The sequence below is a fragment of the Spodoptera frugiperda genome, chromosome 2 (assembly GCF_023101765.2).
Source record: "Spodoptera frugiperda isolate SF20-4 chromosome 2, AGI-APGP_CSIRO_Sfru_2.0, whole genome shotgun sequence".
NCBI lineage: Eukaryota > Metazoa > Arthropoda > Insecta > Lepidoptera > Noctuidae > Spodoptera > Spodoptera frugiperda.
Genome location: NC_064213.1, coordinates 8,038,336 through 8,066,141, shown reverse-complemented (window position 1 = coordinate 8,066,141; position 27,806 = coordinate 8,038,336). Strand labels below are relative to the sequence as shown.

The 27,806-nt window shown below is 36.5% G+C and overlaps 2 protein-coding genes across 5 annotated transcripts; one reads left to right on the top strand and one right to left on the bottom strand.

Moving 5' to 3' along the window:
- The first annotated feature begins 127 nt into the window (after positions 1-127).
- On the top strand, positions 128-15,807 carry LOC118268854 (peptidyl-prolyl cis-trans isomerase G). 4 transcript variants are annotated; one of them, XM_035583609.2, is made up of 19 exons: positions 128-455; positions 812-1,038; positions 1,378-1,440; positions 1,539-1,753; positions 2,008-2,287; positions 2,425-2,519; positions 2,591-2,923; positions 3,152-3,291; positions 3,384-3,432; positions 3,644-3,733; positions 3,835-3,873; positions 4,387-4,422; positions 4,751-4,924; positions 9,593-9,790; positions 12,299-12,364; positions 12,609-12,746; positions 12,841-13,217; positions 13,397-13,476; positions 14,066-14,206. In XM_035583609.2, the coding sequence occupies exons 1-19, from the start codon at positions 170-172 to the stop codon at positions 14,078-14,080; spliced, it is 2,901 nt and encodes a 966-aa protein (XP_035439502.1). In that variant the 5' UTR covers positions 128-169; the 3' UTR covers positions 14,081-14,206. The 4 variants fall into 4 exon arrangements, with proteins under 4 accessions (XP_035439502.1, XP_035439503.1, XP_035439504.1 ...); XM_035583610.2 differs by lacking the exons at positions 13,397-13,476; positions 14,066-14,206 and adding an exon at positions 15,568-15,807; XM_035583611.2 differs by lacking the exon at positions 13,397-13,476 and having other exon boundaries at positions 14,066-14,200.
- On the bottom strand, positions 14,214-27,462 carry LOC118268855 (ATP-binding cassette sub-family B member 6). The gene is made up of 17 exons (XM_035583612.2): positions 27,292-27,462; positions 26,848-27,001; positions 25,332-25,476; positions 24,772-24,971; positions 24,251-24,398; positions 22,356-22,530; positions 21,891-22,057; positions 20,965-21,202; positions 19,523-19,698; positions 19,102-19,171; positions 18,169-18,304; positions 17,062-17,269; positions 16,271-16,449; positions 15,852-15,966; positions 15,178-15,318; positions 14,968-15,089; positions 14,214-14,737 (listed from the first exon to the last, which is right to left on the bottom strand). The coding sequence occupies exons 2-17, from the start codon at positions 26,994-26,996 to the stop codon at positions 14,560-14,562; spliced, it is 2,547 nt and encodes an 848-aa protein (XP_035439505.2). The 5' UTR covers positions 26,997-27,001; positions 27,292-27,462; the 3' UTR covers positions 14,214-14,559.
- Between the last annotated feature and the right edge of the window lie 344 nt (positions 27,463-27,806).

The following is a 27,806-nucleotide window of genomic DNA, read 5'->3' as shown; positions in this document are numbered from 1 at the left end:
CTTAAATACATGATGACCTTTTAAATAAAACTAATATGTTTTCAAATCGTTGTGTCTGGCCATTAATTTTAAAAAGAATAGTGTGATACGCAGAGAAAAAGCTTATAATCAATAAAGTCAACCGTTTCTAAAGATATATAAAAATATAGTGGAAACCATTTTCAATAAGATGTCTGAACAAAACCTTGATCTTTCTGTAAAGGAAGAAAATGATCCTGCTCATCCATGGGAAAAATATATTAAAGACACTTATTTACCAACTTATAAATATGGCCATAATTCTGCGAGAAATCCTATTATTTACCCACCACCCAAGGAAGACAAAGCTTATCCAAACCGGGTTAAATTCACTGTGATTGGTAACCGAGTCACAAAAGAATTTATTTATTGCATGAAATTAGTAAAAGGCCTGTACAAATATCGATGGAAAAGTTTCGACGTTCCAGACATACGAGGTAAATAATCCAGAGTCAGTAGGTAGAGATCTTTTATAATATAAAAATGAATCGCTAAATGAAAATGTAAGAAAAAAATTACAAAATGTTGCGCGCAGAATAATTGCGATGGCAAAAACAAATTCGCGGGGTCCACTAACCTACATCTCAAAATGGTCCACTCAGCTAAGCAATTTCAGCGCTCGGAGGTTCCTAGTAAATTCTTATTACAGTTTGCTCAGTGTTTAGTATTAGTACCTACCTACTTAGTAATTTATACCAATTTCTTCAATTCAATTTTATATTGTAAAAGTAGTGCTAGGTACGTTCAGTGATGCAATGTTATTTGACGGTACCTTACTGTTATACGTTTTTAGCCGTTACGAGCGTGGAATGGCCAAAAGTATGGAATGATTTGAAAATCCAGTTCGGCGGTAACGCATATTGCTTGCAATCTCAAGTCGCTATCTTAATGAATGGCCAATTTCTTGGCGGAGAAAAGGATTTAAAAGAATTAATCGAGTCAAAATACGTTTACCATTTAAAACTCAATTATTATGATGAAGCTGTTCAATTATTTTCTAATTTTGTTAAATTATCAGGAGTAAGTACTCTACACATTAAAATAATTTTAGTAGAAATAAAAATAGCCGTAGAATAGGTATACCTTGGAAAAGATAAATACAAGAACCTAAATTCTGCCGCAAGTCGTTAGGTATTCCACGCAGATGAAGTCACGGGCAGAAACTAGTTTACAATATTTCAGTGTCTGAATCATTCGCGCGATTCTCGTATCTAGTTGTTTCCACGACCTACATATCCACGTCGTACCTACCTAATACAGAGATTTCTAATACAATCCTCTAGAATCTAGAATGTTATAATATTATACCACTTTTCGAAAATTCAGCTCAATACCAAATAAGAATGAGATGTTTTTCAGAGACCATGTGCGTATTTCCAAGTTTCCATCGATGACGAAGAAATTGGAACAATGATATTTATGGTAAGTAGACAGATACACCTACATTTTCCCCATAAAATAATAAGTCTATCTTTGCTGCTACCTATAGATAATTAAAAATAATAAAAATACTTATCTAGTTATACAGTGATATAGCCCCGAGAACTTGTGAGAACTTCCTTCGATTATGTAAAGAAAAGAAGTGCGGGTACTCGGGGACTCCTGTACATCGTATAGTAAAAGACAGTTGGATCCAATGCGGTGGATTTGGACTCAAAGATTCAGAACTGGACTGTGAGAACTTTATTGTACCTCATGATCGACGAGGAGTACTGGGCATGGCCAATGCTGGCAGGTAATAATACTTGTCCTCATACTGAAGTAATCCACGTTCAACGCCAATAAGCTTAATGGGTACTAATTTAGGTCTCGCATTAATTTTCTTTACTTTAAGTAAAGCGAGACCGAGGCGGGACCTTAAAACGCTTCGCCAGGTGCTTACTTGCATAACAAATCTGTGACCACTGCACCAGTCATTATCGTTCGTTTCTATACCTTTTTAACAGTTGATTTTGAAAAACAATTTTTAACTAAGTACGTAATTTGCAGACATGTCGATTGTTCCACACAATTCTTCGTTTCATTGCAACCGCAACCGTGGATGGCCTACAAATATGTCGCATTTGGCCAACTCATCAGCGGCGAAGAAACTCTTAAAAAGATAGAAGAAGTTCCTACTTGGTATGAATCTCCGTCAAAGAGCATTATATTCCACAACGCCGGTATTCTAAATATGGAGTGCCAAGACATAAAAATAAATAAGCATACCAACAGGTATCTGGAGGGCCACATTGAATATCTTCACGCCTTAGGAGAGACGTTTTATGAGGTAGGTACGCCATGTAACACCTAATACTTTTGGGTAGGAACTTACTCATCGTTACCTGCGTTAAGCACACAAAATAGTATTGTAACGTAAGTAACTAAGTAGTCAAAACTAGTGTCTAAATAGTGGTATATCTGCAGGCAGTACTAGAGAAAGTATTTCTGCAAGTCGATCGCAAACGTGGACGCATTGAGGACGCGTCTAGTGCTGGAGAAGATTTACGTGCAACACAAAGGTTGGTTCATAATGATTGGCCTGAGAATAGTCTTTTGTCTTAACGTAAATAAAATTGTTTGTTCTGTTCAGATTTATGCGCAATAAAGAGGAAATAGATCAACATATAGAAGAAAGTCCTGATGAACAGAGCCGAGATGACCAGAGCCGAGATGACCAGAGCCGACATGACCAGAGTCGACATGACCAGAGTCGACATGAGCACAACCCCTCACCCGATATTGAAAAAAGCGAAAATGACTTTGATGCTGACAACTTTGATTACGATCCTGAAGAGTATACGTATAAACAAACGTCTAGAGTGATAACTGGAAGTGAAAAGGCAAAACGAGAACAGCCCTACTACCTACCCTTTACAGATGTACCGTACGTTGGAGAGGTGGACTCCGATTTTAATCTCAGGAGGTTTGTACCATTTGTGAGGATTTTACAAAGATCTGGAGATCTAATAATAAGACAGTGAAACAGGTATCATAATAATACATACAGTAATTTACGCGTACCTAATATAAGTAAATTGGACTTAAACCTATAAATTTTATTGTATCCTTCGTAGTAGAGTACTCTAGTTAGGCAGATAGGCCACATCGAAATCGACGGGGTCTTTTATAATATAGTTATTATTTTCTCTAGATTACTTCAAGGCGACTATTGTCTGGAGTCTGACTTAGACAAGGAAATGATCAAAAAGCCTGTAAAACCGGAACATAGATTTTCTTTCCCGTCGCATATATTAGAAGCGCTCGAGACGCCACCTACGGAATCTGAATCTGGTGAGACTTCTTTACTTATAGACTACTGACTATTCTTACTAATATAAGTTAATGTTATATTTTTTACTGAAACAAATCTTATTTACTTGCAGAAGACAGTACAGACAGTGAAGAAATTAAAGAAATACAGCAATATCTTAAGTATCTACTTTGTTTATATGTATTTGTTTCATTCTTTCCTACTTATTATTAGAATGATTAAAAAATAAGTACCTATGCGCATTTTCCAACCTCTTGCTCTCTGTAATCACGTTTGTAAGTAGGTACACAACGATCGAGGCACTGATTTCAAATACCCAGCCAGAGGCAGTAACGAATTCCTGAATATTATTCTGTTTTATTAATTTTCTAGAACCAATGCAGACCGCGTGAGTTTTGCAGGCGGCACCGTAAAAGCTGTGGCTAAGCAAGGAAAGTTCAATTTATATGAACGACAGAAACAGTAAGACTTTATACTAACTTATTCTCTGCCATCGAACTTATTTGTTTAAAAAAATATATATATTTATTGAATTTAAATTAAACTTGCTATTGATCTTTCAGGTTGAACACAATTACAGACGAGATCCTGCGGAAATATAAGTAATTTTACGTTTTTAATTATCATATAAGACTAATTGTATGTTTATATCCTGAAACACAGTAGCGCGATAATCTTGCTACCGCAAACTGTCTTATAAGGGGTTGACACAAAACTTGTGCTTGGCTTGGCAGTTTTTGTTATTATGTCCCTTGTATGTTGTTAAATTCTTGTCACGGGATTTTTTTGTCAAGAGTTATAATTCGGATTGGTGCTTCCACAGTTATTAATAGAAATTTTGATACATAAACTTTTAAGAGTTCCAGTCTTTCCAACATAAAAGTAAAAGCAACTCCTCTGCGAGTTAAATTACCTAACAGCATAAAGCAGTAAAGTTAAGTAAAGTTATAGGCCCCGATCGCACTGGAGCGGTTAAATTGTATTGAAAAGCAAAACTGCAAGTGCGGCTGCTTGTACTTATTCGGTTTCTTAAACCGCCGCGGTTTCGCGCTGCTGGTGCACCTGTAGCCTTACTCAGATGTTAAATACATACCAACCTATATTTTATATTTTAGAATGGCGGAAGATGAATTACGCGCTAATAAAGAAAAGTAAGTTACAGTAGCATTGTTTTTAGTATTACCTATTTATGTATGTAATGTACACTGTACACCTGAATGATATTTTTTCTTTTAGCTGTACCTAGTATTAGTATAGGTATAATAGTGATAAAAAAATCATTCACCACTTCGCCGCCGTTTGCCGGCGAATGGCGGCAACGGCTAACGGCTTGCCAACATTCAAAATTATTAAGTTTTTTTTATTAAAATAAAGAACGACTGTGTTTATTTATTTCCATCATACCTAATTTATTTGGTTATAATTAATTTGCTTTAAGTATTTAATTTTTTCATTAATTTTTTTTTTTTTTTTTTGTAGAAGAGTGTCCATCAGCTTACCTCACAGTCCTTTTGATCAGCATAAAGAAATACATAGACGCCAAACCGGTTTCGTACGTCCGGAAGATATGGCTGAACTAATCAAATTCCAGAAAGATGACCCTGATGAAGAAGCTGAGGAAGATGACCTCGAAGTATATCTTCCATATACTAGGTGACTGCGTAAACACTAATGTCTCCTAATTACTGTTGTCCACATCAATAAATCATTGCTGACATTGTATTCAACGCGTTTACCAAACTGCTTAGCCTAGAAACTGAAAAAAAAAACAGGTTTATAATGTCATACCTACCTATCTAACCTATCCTAACTTCATAGATACCTATCTTTCAAAACTTCATTATAATATTGTGCACGACAGCAATGTAAGGTGGCGAGCCGCCCGCGACATGTACCAAACCTGATCGTTCCTGTTAAAAAGCATGTTTAAACACGTATATCAAAGGTGAGCGGCGGCGATCCTTTGTTCCGCGCCGCCGCAGTCTGGTTTAAACATGCTCCTGGGCTTGCACGAACTTGTTCGTAACGCGGCGACGCCCGCGACGTGCACCCAGGACAGGAACGATCTTGTTTGCGCGGCCCGCCTATATAAGGACGACTCCTTTCGAGACGTCCTCAGTGTGTCAATGAACGTCATTATGTTAGTGTCGTAATTATCCTGTTACGTAATGTTAATGTATCGTCAGAGTGTGTCATGTTGATTTAGTAGTCGCGTAAGTCAATCCACTACGGTGTTAACATCATTTATTTGTAACCTATGGAATAAAGTATTGAGTAAAATCAGTACTAGAGTTATTTCTCTCCACAACATCATACAGTCCACTGGCTCCCTGACCACATCACGGGTACGTTGAGGAAACGATCCACTGCCTGATCCCTCCGACCCGCACATTCTGGTCCTTCAGAGCCAAATCAAGTTCCAGCAACATGGTGCTAACACGCAGCCGTAGTGGAGAGTCCAGAGGAGAGCAGACCCAGCAAGAGCTTTCCGTGACCGCCGGACCGGGTGCCACCACCCCGGCACCAGAATCGAGCTCGGTCCGAGTGACGGACACAGGAAGCGGGTCTACAGCGACTACCAACATCGACGCCACACTCAAGCCTAGCGATACGAGGTCACGCCGTTCTACGTGTTCGAAAAAGAAGCGCCTCGCAGAGCTAGAGGCCATAGAACAGCTAGAGATGGCTGATATGGATGTCCAGCTCCAGCAAGCTCAGGCAAGGCGACGGCTGAAAGAAATACAGCTGCAGCGCCTCAGAATCGAAGCTGAGTCGAGCGACGACGAAGAGCTGGAGGACGACCTCGCCTCGAGGATTGGAACGTGGCTAGCGCGACCCGCGCCGCCACCCGGAGGTGAGACTCGACCGCCGCCACACGACGTCAGCGGCGGGAGGATCAGCAGAAACGCAGCCCACGCAGCGACAACGACGTACACCGGCGCACCGGCGGGCGCGCACCCGCTGCGAGACGACGACGGCTGCAGAAAAATGTGTGAATGTGTGTGTGCGAATACAAAGGGCAATATCGCGAGTGAAGTGTCACACGGTAACGTTAGTGATAGACTGATAGACGTAAGAACCCTCGCCGCGGCTCTAGCGCAGGTCATGCGCAATTCGAGAGAGCCACCGAAGTTCATGCAGCGGCTACCAGTCTTCGATGGAAAACCCGGTGAGTGGATAGCTTATAAGGCCGCGTATTGTGACTCACACACGTATTTTTCTAGCGTAGAAAATGTTGCTAGGATTAGGTTAAGCCTCAGAGGCGCCGCAAAGGAAGCTGTAGAGTGTTTACTGTTTAGTCAATCTGACCCTCAGGTCATTCTAGATGCACTAGAAAGACGTTTTGGTAGACCTGAGGCCTTGATAATGACCGAATTAGAGAAAGTAAAATTATTACCTAGATTAAAGGATGACCCTAGGGATATTTGTATATTTGCTAGCCGTATTGCAAACACAGTAGGTACAATAGAAGCACTAAAAAGAATTCACTATTTACACAGCCCCGAAATGTCGCGATCTATAATAGATAAGTTAACGCCAATATTAAAAAATAAATGGTACGATTACGCGGCAAATAAAAAGCTTGAAGATACCCCCGTATTAAAGCTCTTATCTATGTTTATGAATGAAGAGGCCGACAAGTGTAGCGCGTACGCACTGCCAGAGCGGGATAGGGATAACGCCATTGATGAGCGACGACGGCGCAGAGTTGAGCGCACGTTTATGGTGAATACTCGTCAGAAAACATCAAGTGAGCAATGCCCGGCATGCAAGCAGCACGGCCACAAGTTACCAGACTGCAGTAAATACAAACAGTTAGACATAGATAAGCGATGGAATATAGCAAAATCGAATAACATGTGTTTTAGATGTTTAAAAAGTAAACATAGAAGAAATATGTGCAGAGCGCCTACTTGTGACGTAAAGGAGTGCAACATGAAGCATCACAAACTGTTGCACAAAGAGCGTAATGTAAACACAGCGCCGCCCGCGCCGCCAGCGATGACGACACACGAATCCGTGACGTCAGCGCGGGAAACAACTTCGCCTCACAACCGCCGCGCATATTTGAAGATTGTACCTGTGACGTTGAGCGGACCACATGCTAGGATACATACATACGCCTTGTTAGACGATGGGAGTACAGTCACCTTGATACCCGCGTCGGTAGCAGACATCCTAGGTGCAGATGGGCCAGAAAGTTCTATGTGCATACAAGGCTTAGGCACAGAGTTCAAGCACGAGCGAAGCCGAACCGTAAGCCTCCACATACAAGGCAAGTACCATAGCGCCCCACAGAAGATAGAGGCGGCGCGCACCGTAACTAGGCTGGATGTCACGGCGCAGACTGTACATGCCGAAGATCTAAACAATTGCAAACATTTAGACGACATACGTAGCACTCTTGTTTATGAACACGCGCGACCTATGATTCTGATAGGTCAGGATAACTGGCACTTATTGGTAGCCACTAAGACACGTACAGGTGCACGCGACCAACCAGTAGCATCGTACACAAAACTCGGTTGGGTTTTACATGGATGTCAGTACACAGCAAATAAAGACACGAGTACATTCTGCGGCCTCATTAGAATTAAAGAAAATGTAGAACTAGTTGAAGAAACCGTGATGAACTTCAATTCAGAACCACCAAGTTTAGAACCTAGGATACCTAGAGAAGACCTAGAACAGAAAACCTTAGGTACCCTAGAACAGAAAAGTCGAAGATTACCCGACGGCAGGTTCAAGAAAAGGAAACAAAAAGGACCTACAGTACCCAAGACCTATCTAGGTACCCTAGAACGCCTAGATAAGAATAAGCAACGCGCCGAAGTACCAAAAGTGATCGCCGCCACACAGGATAACAAAGCGACGCCGTGCAGTTCGTTATCAGTGCTAAGTACATGCAGCGCTAGCGCACGGACTTCACATTCGCGCGGGAAAATCAAAGCGGTGAACGAACAAAAAGCTGTTGTACCCGAACGTAGGAATAAGCCTAAGAAGTTACATAGTAGTTTAAGTAATAACGGGAATACTACGTGCCCGTACCCCCGTTTAGGTTATTATGGTCCTATATGTGTAGCTGTAGATAGGCACAAAGACATATAGGTATTAGGAATTAGGTTAATTTATAGATATAGATATGGGTCTAGGTCATAGATATAGGTATAGGTATAGGAATAGGTATTAGGTAAAAGTATAGATTAGCTTATAAGTACATATAGGTATAGGTTAGTCTTAAATGTATGTAGTGACAACGCTACCTAAGCGGCTGATAGGGACTTAGGTAAAAGCACCTTAAGCGCTTTAGATTAGGTTAGGTTTAGGTAGTGAGTCACATACGTGGTCTATAAGCTGGAAGCTCGTACCACCGGTGTCGCCGATTTGGCGAAGACGGGAACGTGAGTGCCTGCCGCGCCTATGAAACCGGCGGGAGCCCTCGGCAGCAGCACCCCACCCAAGGTTGGAGACGTCGTCGTAACCTCCGACCCTGACCTTCCACGTAACACCTGGCCCAAAGGCAGAGTAACGCAGGTGCTACCAGACGCAGAAGGAGAGGTACGAGTAGCATGACCACAGGACTCGTACTCCGAAGACCAGCGGAGCGCATTGTCGTGCCCACCAAGGAGTCGCCAGATGGCGACGGCGGGAGAAGTGTGCACGACAGCAATGTAAGGTGGCGAGCCGCCCGCGACATGTACCAAACCTGATCGTTCCTGTTAAAAAGCATGTTTAAACACGTATATCAAAGGTGAGCGGCGGCGATCCTTTGTTCCGCGCCGCCGCAGTCTGGTTTAAACATGCTCCTGGGCTTGCACGAACTTGTTCGTAACGCGGCGACGCCCGCGACGTGCACCCAGGACAGGAACGATCTTGTTTGCGCGGCCCGCCTATATAAGGACGACTCCTTTCGAGACGTCCTCAGTGTGTCAATGAACGTCATTATGTTAGTGTCGTAATTATCCTGTTACGTAATATCAATGTATCGTCAGAGTGTGTCATGTTGATTTAGTAGTCGCGTAAGTCAATCCACTACGGTGTTAACATCATTTATTTGTAACCTATGGAATAAAGTATTGAGTAAAATCAGTACTAGAGTTATTTCTCCACCATCATCATACAGTCCACTGGCTCCCTGACCACATCACGGGTACGTTGAGGAAACGATCCACGGCCTGATCCCTCCGACCCGCACAAATATTAAAGTAGCTATATTTTGGCAGTAATAAATAATCTCTTTTGTTTGGATGACATAATTTTTTTTTTGTTGTAATTTGTTTATTTTTTTATATTTTTTTTATTTTTTTCTGCCACTTTTAGACAAATTCGTATCAGCCAGGCGGCTGAGCCGGCCACAGAAGCAGACAAGAAGAAAACAGAACGACGTCAAACTGGTTTCGTCCGCAAGGATGACTTGGAAAAATTGGAAATTTTTCACAAAAAGGAAGATACTTTTGTTGATGATAATAAAGGTGATGACGAAGCTGATGATGACGTTCAGGATCACGATCCTAAAAGGTGATGATCCTATTTGTGAAAACTAAAGTTTTCAGTAGGTCCTAATTTCCAAGAGGTAAAAAGTTAATATTATGTAGGTAGGTATGGAGGATGCACATAATGATATCCCAGATTCAATGATTCCAAATGATAACTGCAATATCCTTAGTATGAGTTTGCTTTACGTAGAAAGTAATCAAAACGAAAGCGCTTTCGGCACTCTGATTGGTTGGTTTATTCTGTTCGAGCTGGGCAATACATAAGCCATACGGTACAGACCTCAGTCTGTTCTCGACTAGATCAGATTTTATGATAATTATGTAATTAAGTACATACTTCATTATTGATCCACCATTACATTCGCTATTATTGATCGAAAACCAATACTACTCCTGTACCTATAATGCAAAACGTTTTTGGAACTATACATTCCTAAAGCGATTATTTACAGGTACATTTTTTGGCGGTTTTATTGTTGAGTTAAATATGAAGTGTATTTTTCGGTTTTAAAATGTCGTTTATACTTTTTCAACAGCAGTCGTTGCTTTTTAATCTAGGGGTAAGTAGGTAGATACTGTCGTCACCTATCGTTTCCCAATCGGGGTCCACTAGTGAATAAAGTAATCACAAGGTAGTACCTACATTTTATTTTTTAACCACCTTCGCCTACCTAAATATGTGTGTCATTACATTATTTTTAATTAACATACATACATCTTTTTTACTTATTTATTTAATTACCTATTAACCTATTACCCACGTCATTATTTGAATATGCCTATCATGTATAAAACTCAAGTTTCTAGACGGGGCAGTTGTTTGGCAAATGCGTTGGACAAGATCAGCCATGGGTGTGATTTGTGATTTCAAAATTATCTGTAACTTTCTAGGCATATCAGAATATCGGAAGTCGTAGAAACTGAAGAAATACCATGCACGGATTACAATCCAGGTAGTAGTAAGATGGGATAAAACGGAGTATTCGAGATTTAAGAGTAACATAGGCAATTTTTAATACAAAAAATTTGAGTAATAAACGCACAGACGCGTCGTGGGCACCCGGCGAGATTCGACCGAACGCGTGTGCGTCACGGGCACTCGAGATGGGTAAACATTGAACGCAATAACGTGTCATGGGCACTCTCGGAACTGTGGAAATTCGCTGGGCAGTGAACACGATTAATAAAATTTTTCGTAGTTAATTCAAATAAGAAAGTATTTTCAATATCATTTACATGACATGTATCTGTTTAGTTTTTCTTAACTTAATTTAGTAGATATTATTTACAAGATTTTCCAATGTACAAGTTTATTGGCAAAGAGACAATTTTTGAAAATGTACAAAAAATTTTTGAAAATTTATAGGTAACTAGCGACCCGCCCCAGCTTCGCATGGGTGCAATGGTGATATATTATACCTGTATTATACATAAAAACCTTCCTCATGAGTTACTCTATCTATTAAAAAAACCGCATCAAAATCCGTTGCGTAGTTTTAAAGATTTAAGCGTTCATAGGGACATACAACATGACAGAAAAAGCGACTTTGTTTTATACTATGTAGTGATGGTTAAATTTACTAAACATTTATCTGGTTACTTATAATTGTACTATATAGTTACAATAAACTTTATAAAATTTATTTTAAGTATATTTAAAAATGTTATTGATTTATGTGCCCCTCTTTTAAATTGAGACCACCAGAACCAGAGTGACCCAAACACAAACTACAATTATGTGGATATGTGTCAAAATTAAGGTGAAATTTTAAGAGAATATAATTAAAAAAAAATCATGTTTATAAGTATATAGTATGATGGAATATTATTGCTTTTTGTATACTTAGTTGTCTTGGGCACTTAAATTCCGTATCAGTACCTACCTAACGTCCTGACGGAGTATTTCACTTTAGCATTTAATTTACTTTGTTTGTTAATAAATTGAACATGTTGTTATAAGTTTTTAAATTGACATGGTCACTAACACTATTATTAGAACTTATGACGGGATATTTACCATGTTTATTCACTTTGGTGAGTTTCCGATATCATGTTAATCCGTGATCATGGCGCTTGCAACAGTGCCGAAATATCGGAAACTCACCAAAGTGAATAAACATGGTAAATATCCCGTCATAAAATTAACATGATGTGTTTAATTTTCACAGTCGTCTAAAGGTAACTAATGCTTTCATACATTAGTGCTGTTATGGTAAGTCATAAATATAAACAAATTAAAAAAAATATGCAATGACATAAATTGCGGACATAAGACAGAAACTAGAATCGTTTTTTTTTTCTTATGTTTAATGACGTGTGGTATAATTTTTATTATTTTTTGCGTTGTTACAAATACCAAGCAATGAAGTGCACTAGTAAAATAATAAACTGAGTAATACTTATGTAGGTACTAATTAAAAAAAATGTAATGGCAAATAGCAAAAACGGATCGATTTATTTTTAATTTCCGATGTAACAAGATGTTTTTAGTATATATTTTGTTTGATGTTTTTTATTTTTTTTATTTTAGAAAAACAGTTAGGATGACCCATGAAGCAAAAAGAAGCTCGCGTGATAGGGAGGATCCACGATCAAGGTGAAATACTTTTATTAATAATAATATTTACCTACGTTTAAACAAATTAGTGCTTATTATTTTTAAAACAATATTATTAGTTATTAGTTAATGGCTTCAAATTGGTTATTTGTATTGTAGATGGTATTCAGTGTTTTGGGCTTACTGATCCAAAACATTACTTTTTTGCTCCTGTTAGATGTTTATTTGGCTACCTATAGTACTTTTTAAGGTTTCTATTTCATTGATTCTCATTTCTCAACAGTCGGATAAGGGCCCGATTCTCATTCGATGAAGAAGAATACGAGAACAGGGAGGAACGACCTTCTTTAATTGGGCGTCTCCTCGACGCTACCTCGACCTATAATGATCTAGACCCACTGCCAACGTTGAAGGAATATAAGTAAGTTAAATTAATGAAAATCAGTAATTTTGTTGAACAGTTTCAATTATATTTTAAAAAAAAAGGTACATCCATAAAACGTCTTCATTTCTAGAACCTTCTCGGAAATGCAGCAGCAGAAAAATAACCTGTTCCTCACACACGACTCGCCGAGCAGACTATTATTGGCGAGGGATGAATCACGTGAAAATTATTTGAAGCGTCACTCCATAACGATGGATATTCCTCAGAAATCCATTGACCAAGTGCTTTTACTACAACACGGGAAGAAAGTTTATCGCAAAATATCTTCGGACTACGTTAAAACTATCGACCACATAGAACAGAAACAAGAGAATTCTTTGAGGAGTCTAGAGTATGCCAAGAAGCGGCCAGCAATATCAGTGAAAGATTATCAAAAGATGAACCAAGAATATCAAGCTAAAGCAACGGAAATAGATGAAAGCAAAATTAAGGATGCGCTTGAAAGTAGTAAGTATAAGAAATATTTATATTTTGTATAAGTATACAAAATCCAAAGCTGCACTCTCTTTACAAAATAAATAATAATTGAAAACATATCTACGATAGCAGAGACATCATGAATCTTTCTGTGGTGTGTTCACCTCATAGTAAGAGGATTTAGTATTAGGAATATTTTCTTTTCATAGATCCAACAATCAAAACGTCGCAATTTAAAAGCGGTCTGAGACTTCCAGGCGACACTCCTCTTTACAATTCTTTGACAGAGGTAACATGTTTAATTGGACAAGCCAGATACCAACGGCAGGCAATAATGTAGTATTAATGTACCTAGGGAGTCTTGCTATAACTACAGCTATAATATCTAATTAACTTACCAATAAACTTTATCATCCATACCACTGTTAATGTAAAGTTGTCGAGTTGATTATTGTATAGGACAGGCACAGTGGCAGGCAGGTCAAGCTTCTCTTATCTGTCAATTTTTCCATTGGATTCTTCTATAAAAAGAATTAAGTCTAAAATATAATAAATAATAAATCCTTTTTGGCCCCTTTTTGGGATTTTTCCTTAGGATTTTAGTTTTACAGACAGGAGTAGGTTGACCTGCTGGTAGCTGTAAATGCTTTATACAATTTACTTGCCCTGGGGGCTTACTATCAATTCGTTTTACGTTTACCGGGTCCGAATTTGACGCTCTGATTCTCCGACTCCAATGAACCGCATCGAATTATTCAGGCTGTGTAAAATACCTTCTGTTCCTGTAGGTAACATTTCTGATTTTATAATACACGTGTTATTGCCTGCCATGTCAAGTAACCCACGAATATATGTATACATGTGACAACTTTTTTCAGGTCCCTCACCCTTAGCATCTACAGCGACATTTTAGAAAACTCTTTTTGTAATGGTTTAGCTTTAGCACATTGACTCGTGTTTTTTAGTTATATTTAGCTTATCTACAAATAGTTTATTAATTTATTACACTGAATAATAAAAAGACGATTTTTAAATAAAAAAACGTTTTAATAACACTGAAACAGCACATAAAATTTCCCATCACAATATTAATACTACTAGGTACAATATAGTTACATCATCACAATGTCAACTTATGTACATTCTGTTTGTTCGGAGAGCTAATAATGCTTGTGCATAATGTACAGAGATAAAGTTCACGATACCGCTACTACATTATTTGGTTACAAATGCTCATCGCGAGCGATCTGTCATGTCGCTTATGTCTAACGCTCTCAAACCAAACAATTGACACTAGGAATCGATAAATATTCGAATTCACTGATCCACGAACCGACTAGCACCCTGCTTCGTTACGTATCACTGTACACACTTATAAAACTCCGTGGCCGTGGCCGTGTCCGAAGGCGCCACTCAGCTGCGCCGGCGGCGGCCGCGGCTCGTTATTGTTATTGTTCCCTTCTCCAATGTTCTCCGTATTGTTGCGGTTCTCCAACTGCTGTTGCCACATTGACGCATAGAATCCACCTTGCGCAAGCAGCGTTTCATGGCTGGAAAAGAAGTTGATCAACAATTAGTTCTGTTACTTAAGCCAACAAGCATTAACTGTTAAATTACTAGCGGTGCGCTTCAGTTTTGCCTGGGCGGTATTTCCTAAACAATATCGAGCAAAATTAAAAATATGAATCGTCCAATTTGGTCTAATACTTCAGAAGGTACACACTTACATTTCAGTCAGATTAATTTTTATTCATATATGTATATTTCAAAATCTACTTACTTCCCTCTCTCGATGATTTCTCCATCTTTCAATACGAGGATTTCATCGGCGTGTATGATAGTGGAGAGCCTGTGAGCTATTATGATAGTGGTCCTGTTCGCACATACACGCGCTAAGGCAGCCTGAACAAGAAATTATAAGAATATTACATTGATATTCAAATATTACAAATAATTCGCTATAGTTTAGGAGTATGGATTGTTGTATTACCTGTATATTTCTTTCCGTGTTGGTATCCAGAGCCGACGTAGCTTCATCCAGTAGAACTATAGCCGGATCTTTCAGGATAGTTCGTGCGATAGCTATTCTTTGTTTCTCACCTCCACTCAGTCGAAGACCTCTTTCTCCGACCTAGTATTAAAAAAAAAAAGATTTTAAGCACAAATCAAATTTTGTATTGGTTTTAGAAATTATTATGTTATGTCCGTTCCATTGTCTTTGCCTACCAACATGGGAGACAGGCGTGAGGTTACGTATGTATGCAGTTACAAACTGAGCGATCACCCCATCCATACACCCCATGAGTTGTTGTTAAACTGTCATGGTGAGAAAATAATCACAAATCTTACAGCAGTACTCTTTTTTATTTATACTCATCAGGTCAAGCTATCACTGGGTCACTGTCTCGCCAAAGCGGTAATGTTGCCAAAGATAAAGCAAGTTCATAAGCAACCTACTTGAAGACACCCAGAAACCTATTAAGATGGTAGAGTCTAGCCGTTTTATACAAGTTAAATAAATTGGATCGATCATGGACTCAGTTGCTTAGTATGCCAATGCTACTGCGTTTCGTCAGGTTAGTGGTTAAAAGACATCTTTCTCATCTTTCCAGTTAACTTCTTAATTTAATTAATATTTCAGATGTGTAATAAGATAGTTCTCACCTGCGTATCATAGGCATCAGGGAATGTGAGGATCCTGTCGTGAATGTCAGCATTTTTAGCTGCCGATATTATGTCCGATGCCGGCGCGTTTAGTTTTCCATACTGGATATTGTACCTGAAATAATATACCATAAGTTATTATTTAACATTATTATTTAACATTAAGGTATAATATTCGACAACATGGTTGGCTAGGTGGCTGGGCAACCGGCTGCGCAACGCAACGTGTTGCGGGTCTGGGTGTCATGTGTATGTGAACTTGTATGTTGGTAAACGCACCCACGACACAGGGGAAAACACTAGTGTCAATTACTAATTTCTTTTCTCATTATCGTTAATATTAATCGTGTTTTACCTGAATTTTCAGCCCTAATTTCTTTAATCTATCATACATAATTTCTTTCTCACAGAATAATTACCTGACAGAATTATTAAAGAGCACGGTGTCTTGCGGTACGACGCCGATGTTGGCACGCAGCGAGGCCTGTGTCACGGTGCGCACGTCCTGCCCGTCTACTAGCACGGCGCCTTCGTTCACGTCGTAGAAACGGAACAACAGCCGCATTATCGTCGACTTACCCGCGCCACTTGGACCCACCTGTGTATTTTGTTAAATTGTTTAGTTGTTGATGAATGTAGATGAGGCGAGAAATGGCAAAATCAGGTCATTAGCTTTTCTATTGTCATTGCCCACCTGAGCAGAAGACAGGCGTGTCTATCTATGTATGTAGAAATATACAAAATAACGGGTAGTGAAAACGGGTGGTATACTGTTTTCAAGTTTTATTTTTTTGTCATAATAATGTTGATTGATTATATTATTGTTTATGCTACTTATTATTTATTATTAGTTTTTTTTTTTGTATGATATTTATTGAAAGTTGTTAGTTCCTTTGTATTATCTTTTTGTATTTAGACAAAATTGTTAAAGGTTTATAGTTTTTTTTTAAAGTTAAAGAGTATATTAATTAACAAAAAATCTTTGTCTTTTATTTTATAGCTGCTAAGGGCAGAAAACGTTGGTTTGCAACTTTAAAATATTAATTAGGTACTTTACGATGTAACTCGATTAGTTTCAAAGCGCACGAGGGGCTCATATTCATTAGGTGACAAACGAAGCGGTGAGTGTCGCATCTAACAACCTCCTCAAAAAAATTATGTGAATGGTAATAAAAAATATACTGCAAAAAGGGTTTTAAAAACAACTTACCAAGGCAACAGTGCTGCCAGGCGGTACTTTGAAGCTGATATTGCTCAATACAAGTCTCTCGGGTCCGTAGCCAAATGATACGTGTTTGAATTCTACGGCGCCCCGCCTCACTAGAAGGTCGGGGGCTCCGATAGCGTCCCGCACGTCAGAGTCCACTCGCATCAAGTCGAACATGTTCTCCATGTCCACGAAATTCTTTTGTATTGCTCTGTGAATAGAGATGTAAGGTTTTGAGTAAGAAATAAGTGATTTTAAAATGTTGGTTGCTTGCTTAAACACAGATAGTAAACAGTAGGATACAATGTATTTTTTACTGTTTCATATAGCGAAAAGAGGTTAAAAACATAGTATTTTGCTTATTTATATGTGTTTAACCAAATAAAGAAAACATTTTAATTCCGTCAGCCAAAAATAGTGAGTTGTGCCTCTCTGTATTGCACCCCTACCTCCCCACGTGAATCAAAATGCGCCATACTATGTTTAATCAAGTATACAGTTGTAAAATGTTCCAAATTAACATAGAAATTAGATTATATTTATCTTTATTACGTTATCCGCGTTCCGCACTTGATGCACTCGTTATCTGGCACATATCTCTCACGTAGCAAGAGAAATCTAAGCTCTATCGATATCTATTGATAAATAATAAATACAATAGTACTATACAAGTGTGTTACCAAGCGATTTACAATAAAATAATAAATATACCACACTAATATTATAAATGTGAAAGTTTGTTTGTTTCTTTGGATGTTTGTCCGTCAATCACGCTGAAACTTCTGAACGAATTTTGATGAAATTTGGTATACAGACAAAGTGAGCTGATTTGGGTGATAGGATACTTTTTATCCAACGGGAATGCGAGCGAAGCCGCTGGCTGAAGCTAGTGTAATATAAATAACGGAACACTACTTATTGCCTTAAGGCAGAAGCAGGAAAATGAACTTATAGTTGTTTATTTGAATATGGTAAATGGCAATAGCCTTACTTTTATAACATTGGTAATAAATACCATTTGTAATTGTAGATTTTCAAATAAAAATAGACTTTATTGTCAATGCATAAGAAACGTTATAGCTGTGAAATAAGATTGTGTGTGCGACATACCTGTAATAAGTTCCGAACCAGTTGAGCGGCACGTACAACTGCACGATGTAGGAAGCGAACAGTACGTAGTCACCCACGGTCAGCTCGTTGGTTTCCACCACCATGTGCACACAGAGCAATGATCCGGCCAGCAGACCTGGAAATTACAATCATTTTATTAGAATTTGTGTCTAAAATTAGTACTTGATAGGTTTACTCTCCTGGCTATTGTTGATGACCTATTTCATAAAGCCATTCGTTTCCACAATCCCAAAATGGTGATTGAGAATTTATTCATAGCTCATTGACAGGCTCCCTTGGTCTGCGCTTTGTAAGAGATATACCTATACCTATACGGTATGGAGATCACTTATATGATTTAAATAATACTCATACTGTATACATATATAGATATATTATCAAATACTTCTTAACTTTGCCAGTAATCAGTCCACAGTGGGGACGACAGCGATCTATGCTCACATTAAAAAAAACATACATGGTAAACTCCTTATTCATATCGAGTACTATGTAATCGACCAATAACAATGTCCACTTTTAAAACTTAGATTATGCTAATGGGAGATTTTCAGTGATATAGCTGGAATAATCAACTACAAATATTGACGTAGCAATTGCCATATCAGTAGTTATTGGCTAGTTAATCAGCAATTTAGCCATTTTCAGCAGACGAGACTGAGATAAAACCGCTTCAAAGTTATTTAACGTTATCATAATTGCATGACGATACAAAAATTATACTCTTATGTACATATTTACTTTACTACTACTCGCACATGACTCTTTTAATAAATCTCCTAATGAGTGTGATACATAAGACGAGAGTAATTTATTCTTTTTTATTTTGGTTTTTCGGAAATCCAGAGATTGCAATGTTTTTTATATGTTTCGATAATACTGTATTAATTCGAATAATAAGGAAACTTTACTTACCAGAGCAAATAATGATGTTTTGTAAAGTATTCAGCATATTCAGTGTTATTAGAGATTTGAACTCCTCAGCCTGAAATATTGCAAAAGATCTTTTTATTGAAGAGAATAAATGAATAAAATTCACGGTTCGGGTTAACACAATTTTTCGTGAATTAAACTCTAAAACTCCATCACCCTGGAGTAATCCAGGATTTGTACTGTCAATGTATGCAATCAAAGCCTTACTAATATTTTATTATGAAATCACGAAAATAAATTCATTTCACAAAAATAAAACCTAGGTACTGAATCAATTCTAATGAGATTTGTTACACAGCTTTACAATATACTTTGGAAAAGGCTAATTAAACAACCCAAAATCTGCCAGTAATCACTATTATACGGGAAACTGCTAATACTTTATTATAAAACAACAAATTACCTGATAATTAACGATAGCTCCCCTGTAGGACACAACTTCGTATGCCTCAGCGCCATAGTACTTAACCGTCTCGTAGTTAAGTAAAGAGTCGACGGAGCGAGCCTTCTGTTCGTTGTCCGCTAAGTTCATACGTCTCTGGAACTTCGTACGCCATTCCGTTACAGCTATCGTTGCAACTGTAATTAGATGAGATACATTGTTAGAAAGTAATCTATAATATAACAATAAGTTTAAGTCTATATATAAATTTCTTTAAAGATATGTAAGCCCTAAACCTTTCCAATAAAACCGCGAAAATCAAGTGTAACCGATTTCCAAGAAATTTTTCGTTAAAGAAAAGTCACACAGAAAAAATCTTAAGAGAAAAGCAGGAAAACAGAGAAAATCATTGATGGCGAAACGGAGTTCGCCGGGTTTGCTAGTTAATACTATTTTTTTACTTCAATACGTCGCTTGGTGACGGCAGCAATAGTATTGTCTACTCTCTACTTCTCTCATCTCTTCCCACGTGTCATTCAAGAACCATACATAGGACACATTTGATGACCCTTTGATAAATCATAAGCTTTTAAATAGCAATCTAGAACCCAATTGAGAAACGAGAATTGGCGATAATACAAATCCATAGTTGTCTCGTATTAGTGCAAAGAAAAGTTAACAAAACTTATCAGATTAGATGCCATATAACATAGTCTAGTCGTGCAGCAAACAATGAAATTAAAAATAAACAATATACCTACGAACAAAATCAATACAGTAAAACAAAGGATCGGACGGAAACGGTGAAATATCGGCACATTTTTACAGGCTTACAGCCAATTAAATGCACGCGAACCGATAAATCGACATTGAAACTTCTGTATTTACCAAAAATACAAATAATATGTGCAGATATACGATTAAATATTGTGATATTTACAATTTGTTGCTACTTATTGTTATCTGACAAGCACATTGGCGTAAGTAATGTCGATTTCTACTTCCAGGCGATAAGCGATACAAAAACTGAAATGTACTATTATCAAAAGGTAAATGTACGCATATTTGAGTGCAAGTTAAGTACGGAAATAATTATTGTAACGGAATTAAAATTATAAATATTTAAAATTAAAAATGTGGAATGAATTTGCAGACATTTGCAAATTAAACGCGATAGATAAACTTTAGAACTAATAGTGGTATTCTAATAACACTTTTAGCATAGTTCAATTTTGAAGTACAAAGTCAGAATTTAAACGCGATGACGTTTTGATAATTTCTACAAATCAAATCATTTTCACTCTAACGACCGAATACTGAAATGCTACTCAATTTCAAGTTATACTTAAATATCGTGCTATCTCTGTCATTTTATAAAGAATAGATAGGGACAGAACTAGTTTTGAGAGCGTCTTAAAATTGAGTAGCGTTTGAGTATTCGGACATAGGACAAACATACTCACTTATATAAAGCACCATAGTAGAAAACACGATCAGTCCGAACCACACGTTGAACTGAGAGACGAAGTACACAACAGCCACAATGATGTCCACCAAGGTCGGAGTGATTGAGAACAATATGTACGAAAGCAGATTGTCTATAGAATCTGTTCCCCTGTCCATCACTCTTAGGACTTCTCCTGTCTTCCGTGACAAATGCCATCGGAGAGGCAGGTCGTGTAGATGCTTGAATAATTCTAACTGTAAAAGATAGTTTTGTTTTTTTATTTTAAGGATTCTTGACTGATTGCAGACAACTTGGGTAGATAAATGTGTAGTATTTTAATAAAAATATGTATGTAATTAGAATTTTACATAAATAAACTTAGCAGAGTATTCTTTTTGTTCACTTTATGGACAAACAGACAACTACTAAATCAAGTTCTCGGAACTAAATTGCCATAAACAAAAAAAAACGTTAGTAAATTACATTTACGCAACCTAAAAAAACAGCAGATCAAATTTCATTACTATTAGATTAGTGAGAAAATGAATGATTCGTTCAACAACAGCCATCGGTAATCAAATACAACGATATAGTATTTCGTGATAGTGCAGCATGAATCGCGACTTTTATCGTTAAATGAATCATTTGTTCTACAAAACTATCATATAATTATGTCAAGGTCCTATGTAAATTGACAACAGTAGTATTTAAATGTAAAAGATTTCTGGATATCTTTTAGAATGAGCTTCTTCGTGACCTCGATATGAGTAGACAGTACCTCGAAAGTCTGATAACGATAAACCAAGGTTGCCAAATGAATCGAAGTCATTCTTTTAGTGCAGATTTATATCTTTAAAATACGATACTTTATTTAATATATTTAATTAAAGACCTCTCAAATGCAACAAATAAAAATAATGAAGATAAAAATTAAATGTATACCTGTAACTCCCTAGTCGTATACTGCTGCACTTTGATCCACAAGAACGATCGCAGATTGTTGAGGAATCCCATCCCACCAGTGCCACCGCCTTGCAGGAACTTGAAGAACACGTAGATCGCCACCAAGTCCCATCGGAAATAAAATGGTGGGATCGAAATACTGTCCACTGTAGAAAAAAAAAAACATTTTGTAGGACTTTCGTAAAGTTTGTGAAGTAAGTAGCTTTGCATAATAACTTTGCTTTAAAAATATGGATAATTATGTGCTCATTAAGATATATTAAATGGTTATTAATATAGAAATCCCCTTATTTATATTTACGTCAATTAGGTTAATAGAAAGTTAATAAGACATTTTAAGATAGACCCTAAATAAAACAATACGAGAACACACGCAATAATAACAACGCTGGTACATTTTAAAGTATGTACAATATTTAACCAAAATGAAATGTAAGAACTTACCAATCTTTTTGCTATAAATAGGGACGAAGAGGTTCACGACTCTTCCAGCGAGGAGAGCGAGTACGCATATGAGTACGTAGATCTGAAGGCATGCGCTCTTCCTAGGCCACAAGAAGGGCAGTAGCGTTCGCAGTTTGCCAAACACATTGCGGAATGTTGATCTGTTTTCATCTTGCTACGGAGAAGAACGTAAACGGTTAATAATAAATTATTCCATTAGTAAAATCGTTAATGATTTCAACGATTTCATTCATTTGGTTGGGCTAAATATTTGCGCAAAATTTTGCGCATTTGCTTACACTGCATTTTTTGCGCAAGTATGCAATATCAGTGACGTGGTAAAACTTGTATTCCTGACTAGACAAAATTATTACTTTAAAGTAATATATTTTTTTATGAACTGTAATATCTCATTGCAGATGCTTAAGTACAGTTTATCATAGAAAATAAATAAATAAAATAATTTATGTAAGTAATCTCACAGGCATGTAGACGTGAAAGTATTGCGCCATTCCCTGCATTTTTGCTGAGTAAACCAATTAAACAGTCTGAAAATAAACACCTTTTGAAAATAAAATAATATTGAAGAAGAATCGGAGTAAAACAAATCTAACATTAGACTTTAGAAGGCAAAGTAGTAAAGGGCAAAGAGATAACGTATGTATTGATTTTTATTTGGAAGGCAGGCGGACAGTAAATTGTTACAGGTATTAGTTACACTACACAGTTACATAAACAGGAAGATATGTAGTACAAAACTTTAAGTGGAAATTGTAATTTTGCCATTAATACTTGCCTAATTTGTAAACGTGATTTCGCGCATTTGCTTCAAGTAAAATCAAGGTAATTTACTTATACCGTTTACTCCGACTTTTACAATTTTTGATTAATTTTCAGACTGTTTACTTGCACTCACTCACCAGATTTCATAATATATGGCATCACGTTATGGCTGTCCTAGAATGTGCAAGCATCGTACAAGAGGTCAACACATTTGATGATTTAATCACCTTTTTTAATTTAAATACATCTTTTTCGGCTGTTTGAACAACAAAGTGATTTTGATATGGGCATGACATTTTAACCTAAAAAACTTATTACGAAAAAATTAAACATATTGACACGTAGTGCCAAAAGAAATATAGAGAGTAGAGAAAATAAATAGTTTGCTTAACGAAAAAAGTTTGAGACCAAGAAGTTTTTAAACGATTGCTGTAGTTTATGTCTCAAATTGTAAAAGATGTTAAAAATTATGACTGCAATATCATTTACCCACCTAATATTTATTTCTACTTGCGTATTACAAACTACAAAGTGATGTTACAAAATAAAGGTTACAACAAAATCCTATTATAAGTATTAGGAAAATCCTTCACACATACTTTAGGGTTTCTTTAGAAATGGTTATAACTACTGGTAAACTCGAGTAAACTTTATTACTATTATTTTATGCCGGAACTAGAATATGATTAGATTAGGTACTGTAATGAATGAAAAAACATTAGCATCTTCGATCTCAGTCAAGTTACATAGGATTCAAATTTATTTATACCAATAAGTTTTTTGATAGGGGAAAATCATCCCATGCCTTCTCCCGGAGTGTCAGACTAACGGCGCATTCCAATAAACTACCGATCGGTAAATTTACTTACGAGCCGTAGAATTTTGACATAAGCTCCATACAAAATGTGTCAAAATTCTACGGCTCGTAGGCACATCTACCGATCCGTAGTTTATTGGAATGCGCCGTTACTGACTAAAAACCACCCCGTTCCTACTCCTGCTTTTCGAGCCGGAGCTCCGGTAAACCCGCTAGGTAGTCCGCAGCGCCGAACCGTGTTTGTACACGGTATATTAACTTGCTCAATAATACAACGTGATATTAATTTACTCACCCTTGGTGGTATATTCCTGCGGTTTTCGTCATCAGCGCCGAGGTAATGATACTGAACGATGCCGGGCGCCTTAAGCCCGAGCACGAACATTATCATGCAGGATACATAACGTCCCACAAACAGTGACATCTCCAGGCGATCTTGGAGACTAGAGACAATAAAATAATTTTCGTGTTCTTGATTAAAATAATGATTAATGTCAGAGTCGCGGGGAGCCAGTAGATACAGGTGGCGGCTTGTCGTTCTACGTGGAGGACTAAGGGGGAGGCCTTTGTTCAGCAGTGGACGTCTCTCGGCTGATGATGATGAATAAAAGAACTGAAGTACTCAAGTACTCACACAACTGTGTTTTTGTAATTAAGGTAAAGGTTAACCTTATTATTACTTAGACATAGGGTGCAATTTTGTTACAAAACTCTGCTATGCTAATAATTAAATTATTTTATAAAAATCTCCAGAGTATGTTCAGTTCAGTGTTTTATTAAAAGTGATTATCGTAAAATTTATAACTATATACTCACGTCTTCAAGTTCCACCACCATCCTTCTTTGTTAAGGTTTAAGAATGAGAGGTTTTCAGACACGAATATCATAGCCCAGAACACGAGGAGTATAAATCCATGTCCGCTCGGAGGGACGGACGGCAGCAGGAACCGTCGCTCCAAGATAGCTAAGTAGGCCGAGAATGGAAACACCACTAGAGTTATCACTAAAGCTAGGATCTGTAACAAAATAGTACAATTAAGTATTATGTCAGTTCATATCTCCGTTGGTTTTTGTAGTTATTTTATTAGAATTTTCGAATCCATTACAGTTCATTAAGTGTATTTCAAATGGTGATGGTGATGTCACTTTTGGAATTTCCAAACTCAAGGTCTCTATTTGACCCGAAAATTAATCCTGAGAGCCCTTGTTCGGGCAGCCTTAATCGCAATCAACAACAGTCAAATTGAATTAGACTTTGTCATTATTAAAAAAATACATTTATGAGCAATCAAAGGACAAGTCCACATCATATTCAAAATTAATACTAAAGCAAAATTAAAAAGTATTTAATGATAATTATACTGAATGTAACTTACCATATATCCATATATTTGTCCTCCTTTAAATACAAAAGCCTGTAGCAAGAACCTTATCACAGCTAACACTGGTACAAACAATGTGAAGAACAACTGCACACCAAAGAGCTTTGAGCTTCTTATGTCCTCCACTTCTATGGCATATCTGCAATAGTAGTAAACCTTATAGTAATGTACTTACATCAGTGTTACTACACATATACATACTCATAAAATAATGTGGTATGAAGATCACAGGTGACTTTTAGTGGGTAAAAATCCACATTACTAGTTAACCCATTACACCATAAAGTTTATTATATTATGAATTAATAATTACTTAATTAATTATTCACAATGTATAGAAATTTCTAGCATCCGTTTTAACTAATGTTATGCTGTAATAGATTAAGTATTTTATAAAGATTATCCTGTTAAAAAATAAACCAACATCTATCAAAATAGTAAACCATGAGTACATAATCCTATACATATTTCTATGTTAATTTTTATTTATAATATAAAATCACATTTATAATTTGTCTACAATCAGTATTTTATCGCATCAATATAATTTATAAAACATTTTATTAAATTACTCGCACATTAAACTAAATTTTGTATGTGATTTTGCAATTAATTACTTTTATCATTAAAATTTCAATGGATTATAAAAATCTAATGAATTGGTATACTGTTTAATTATTACAATTATATAACATCAACAAACAGAAACAGTTATCGGAAATTTCGAATTGACAATAATTGATTATAGATAAAATAAGCGAGCTTTGTTTAAACTGACTGATAACATGTTGATTATGCTACGTCACAATATGATTATTAGTTGAGAGTAAGAAAATAGTACTTAGCATATGTAATATGCATATAGATATGTGAAAAACACCTATGTATCTACTTCTTGTAAGGAAGATTATGAGATTGGATTTAAAATATTTTTCACAGATGATTGGTCATAGGAGGGTAGGAGAAATATTTTTTTATAATAATAAAAGAAGAAAGAATTGTAATAGAACTTCTATCACTAGACAACAAGTCATTCTTCAATAAACAAAAGAAACTAAAATGTAAAAACTAGAAAGTTACAAAAGAACAAAATAATCAGATAGACATTATAAAATTGCTATGTACTTTACAACATTATGTAGAAAATAGTACCTAGTTTTTTTTAAAAAGAAATCATGAGTCATGATAAACAAGATTTAACCTACTTGGACCTGTAGACATTATTAGCATGATTTCCTTATAAATTCAGAAACATTCTGTCCATTTGTCTGTTCCAACAAGAAATTACTATATTGACCCTTATTGGATTAATTTATTTACAAACACACATAACAAACATAAATAAATTAACCCAATAAGGGTTTAGTGAATAAATAGTTCAAATTACTACAAAGGATCTAGATTTTAATGAGATTTTTTATGGTTTAGTATAACCTTGAAATTTTTAATAAATGTTGAAAGAGATGTTTGATCAATAACAATAAATATAAATATAGTAGGTACGACTTACCTTTTATACATAACGATCTGTATAAGTCCTAATGTTAAGAGAAAGCCACCAATGAGGATGGCTGAAGCAGTCTCCATAAAACATTGAGAGATCCCATGGTCCACCCATATCTCCCCTAGGGTTACGTTAGGAGGGCAATATTCCATCATATTGGCTGAAAATAAATCACTTTTTTAGTACATGACGATCAGATAAAGAACAATTTGATATTCTACAAAATAATTCCACTATCATTTAATTTTATAAAATTTATTACGGGTATGTGTGACGATATACCCGTATGGTACGACGTTATTGAAGTAGAATTGAATGTAATTAACCATAAATCAATTATTTTAACTAATTATCGAGCAAATATGCGCAATTTTATTACAAAGTTATCAACAAATTACAACGCAAAAATAATAATGTCAAATAAGAAAAATACATAATAATAATACTCACTTTACGGTTAACTCTACAATGTGGTTAAACTTATTATTTCTTCAAAACACACTACCGGCTAACTCATATTGTCTTATCAAAATGCCCTAATCATTAAAATTGAGAAGGAAATAAAAAAATAATTTATTTTGACAGCTACACAGACGTCGCTACGTCCATAGACATTTTCCCAATTTTTTTATTAACACCAGCAGGCAGCGCCTTAGACTGAGAATCCTACTCTGTCTACGAGCAACACAAGATATTTAAGTAAGGGAGTACGGTAGAAGGTGACCGATTTTATAATATTTTTTTTAGTGAGAAATGTATGCCGCCGTCATTTTTACTTTGCACTCTGTTTCTTGTTATCACAGTAACAAAATTTCATTATAATATTAACAGGTACCACGCATGCGCGCTAGATGGCACTGTCAAAGAAGTATAGAGTATGTAAATCAGCGCCAAATTTAAAAAAAATAAGAAAAAGTGAATTTAACTTTGTTTTAAAATAAAAATTACATTATGTGAAAAAAAAA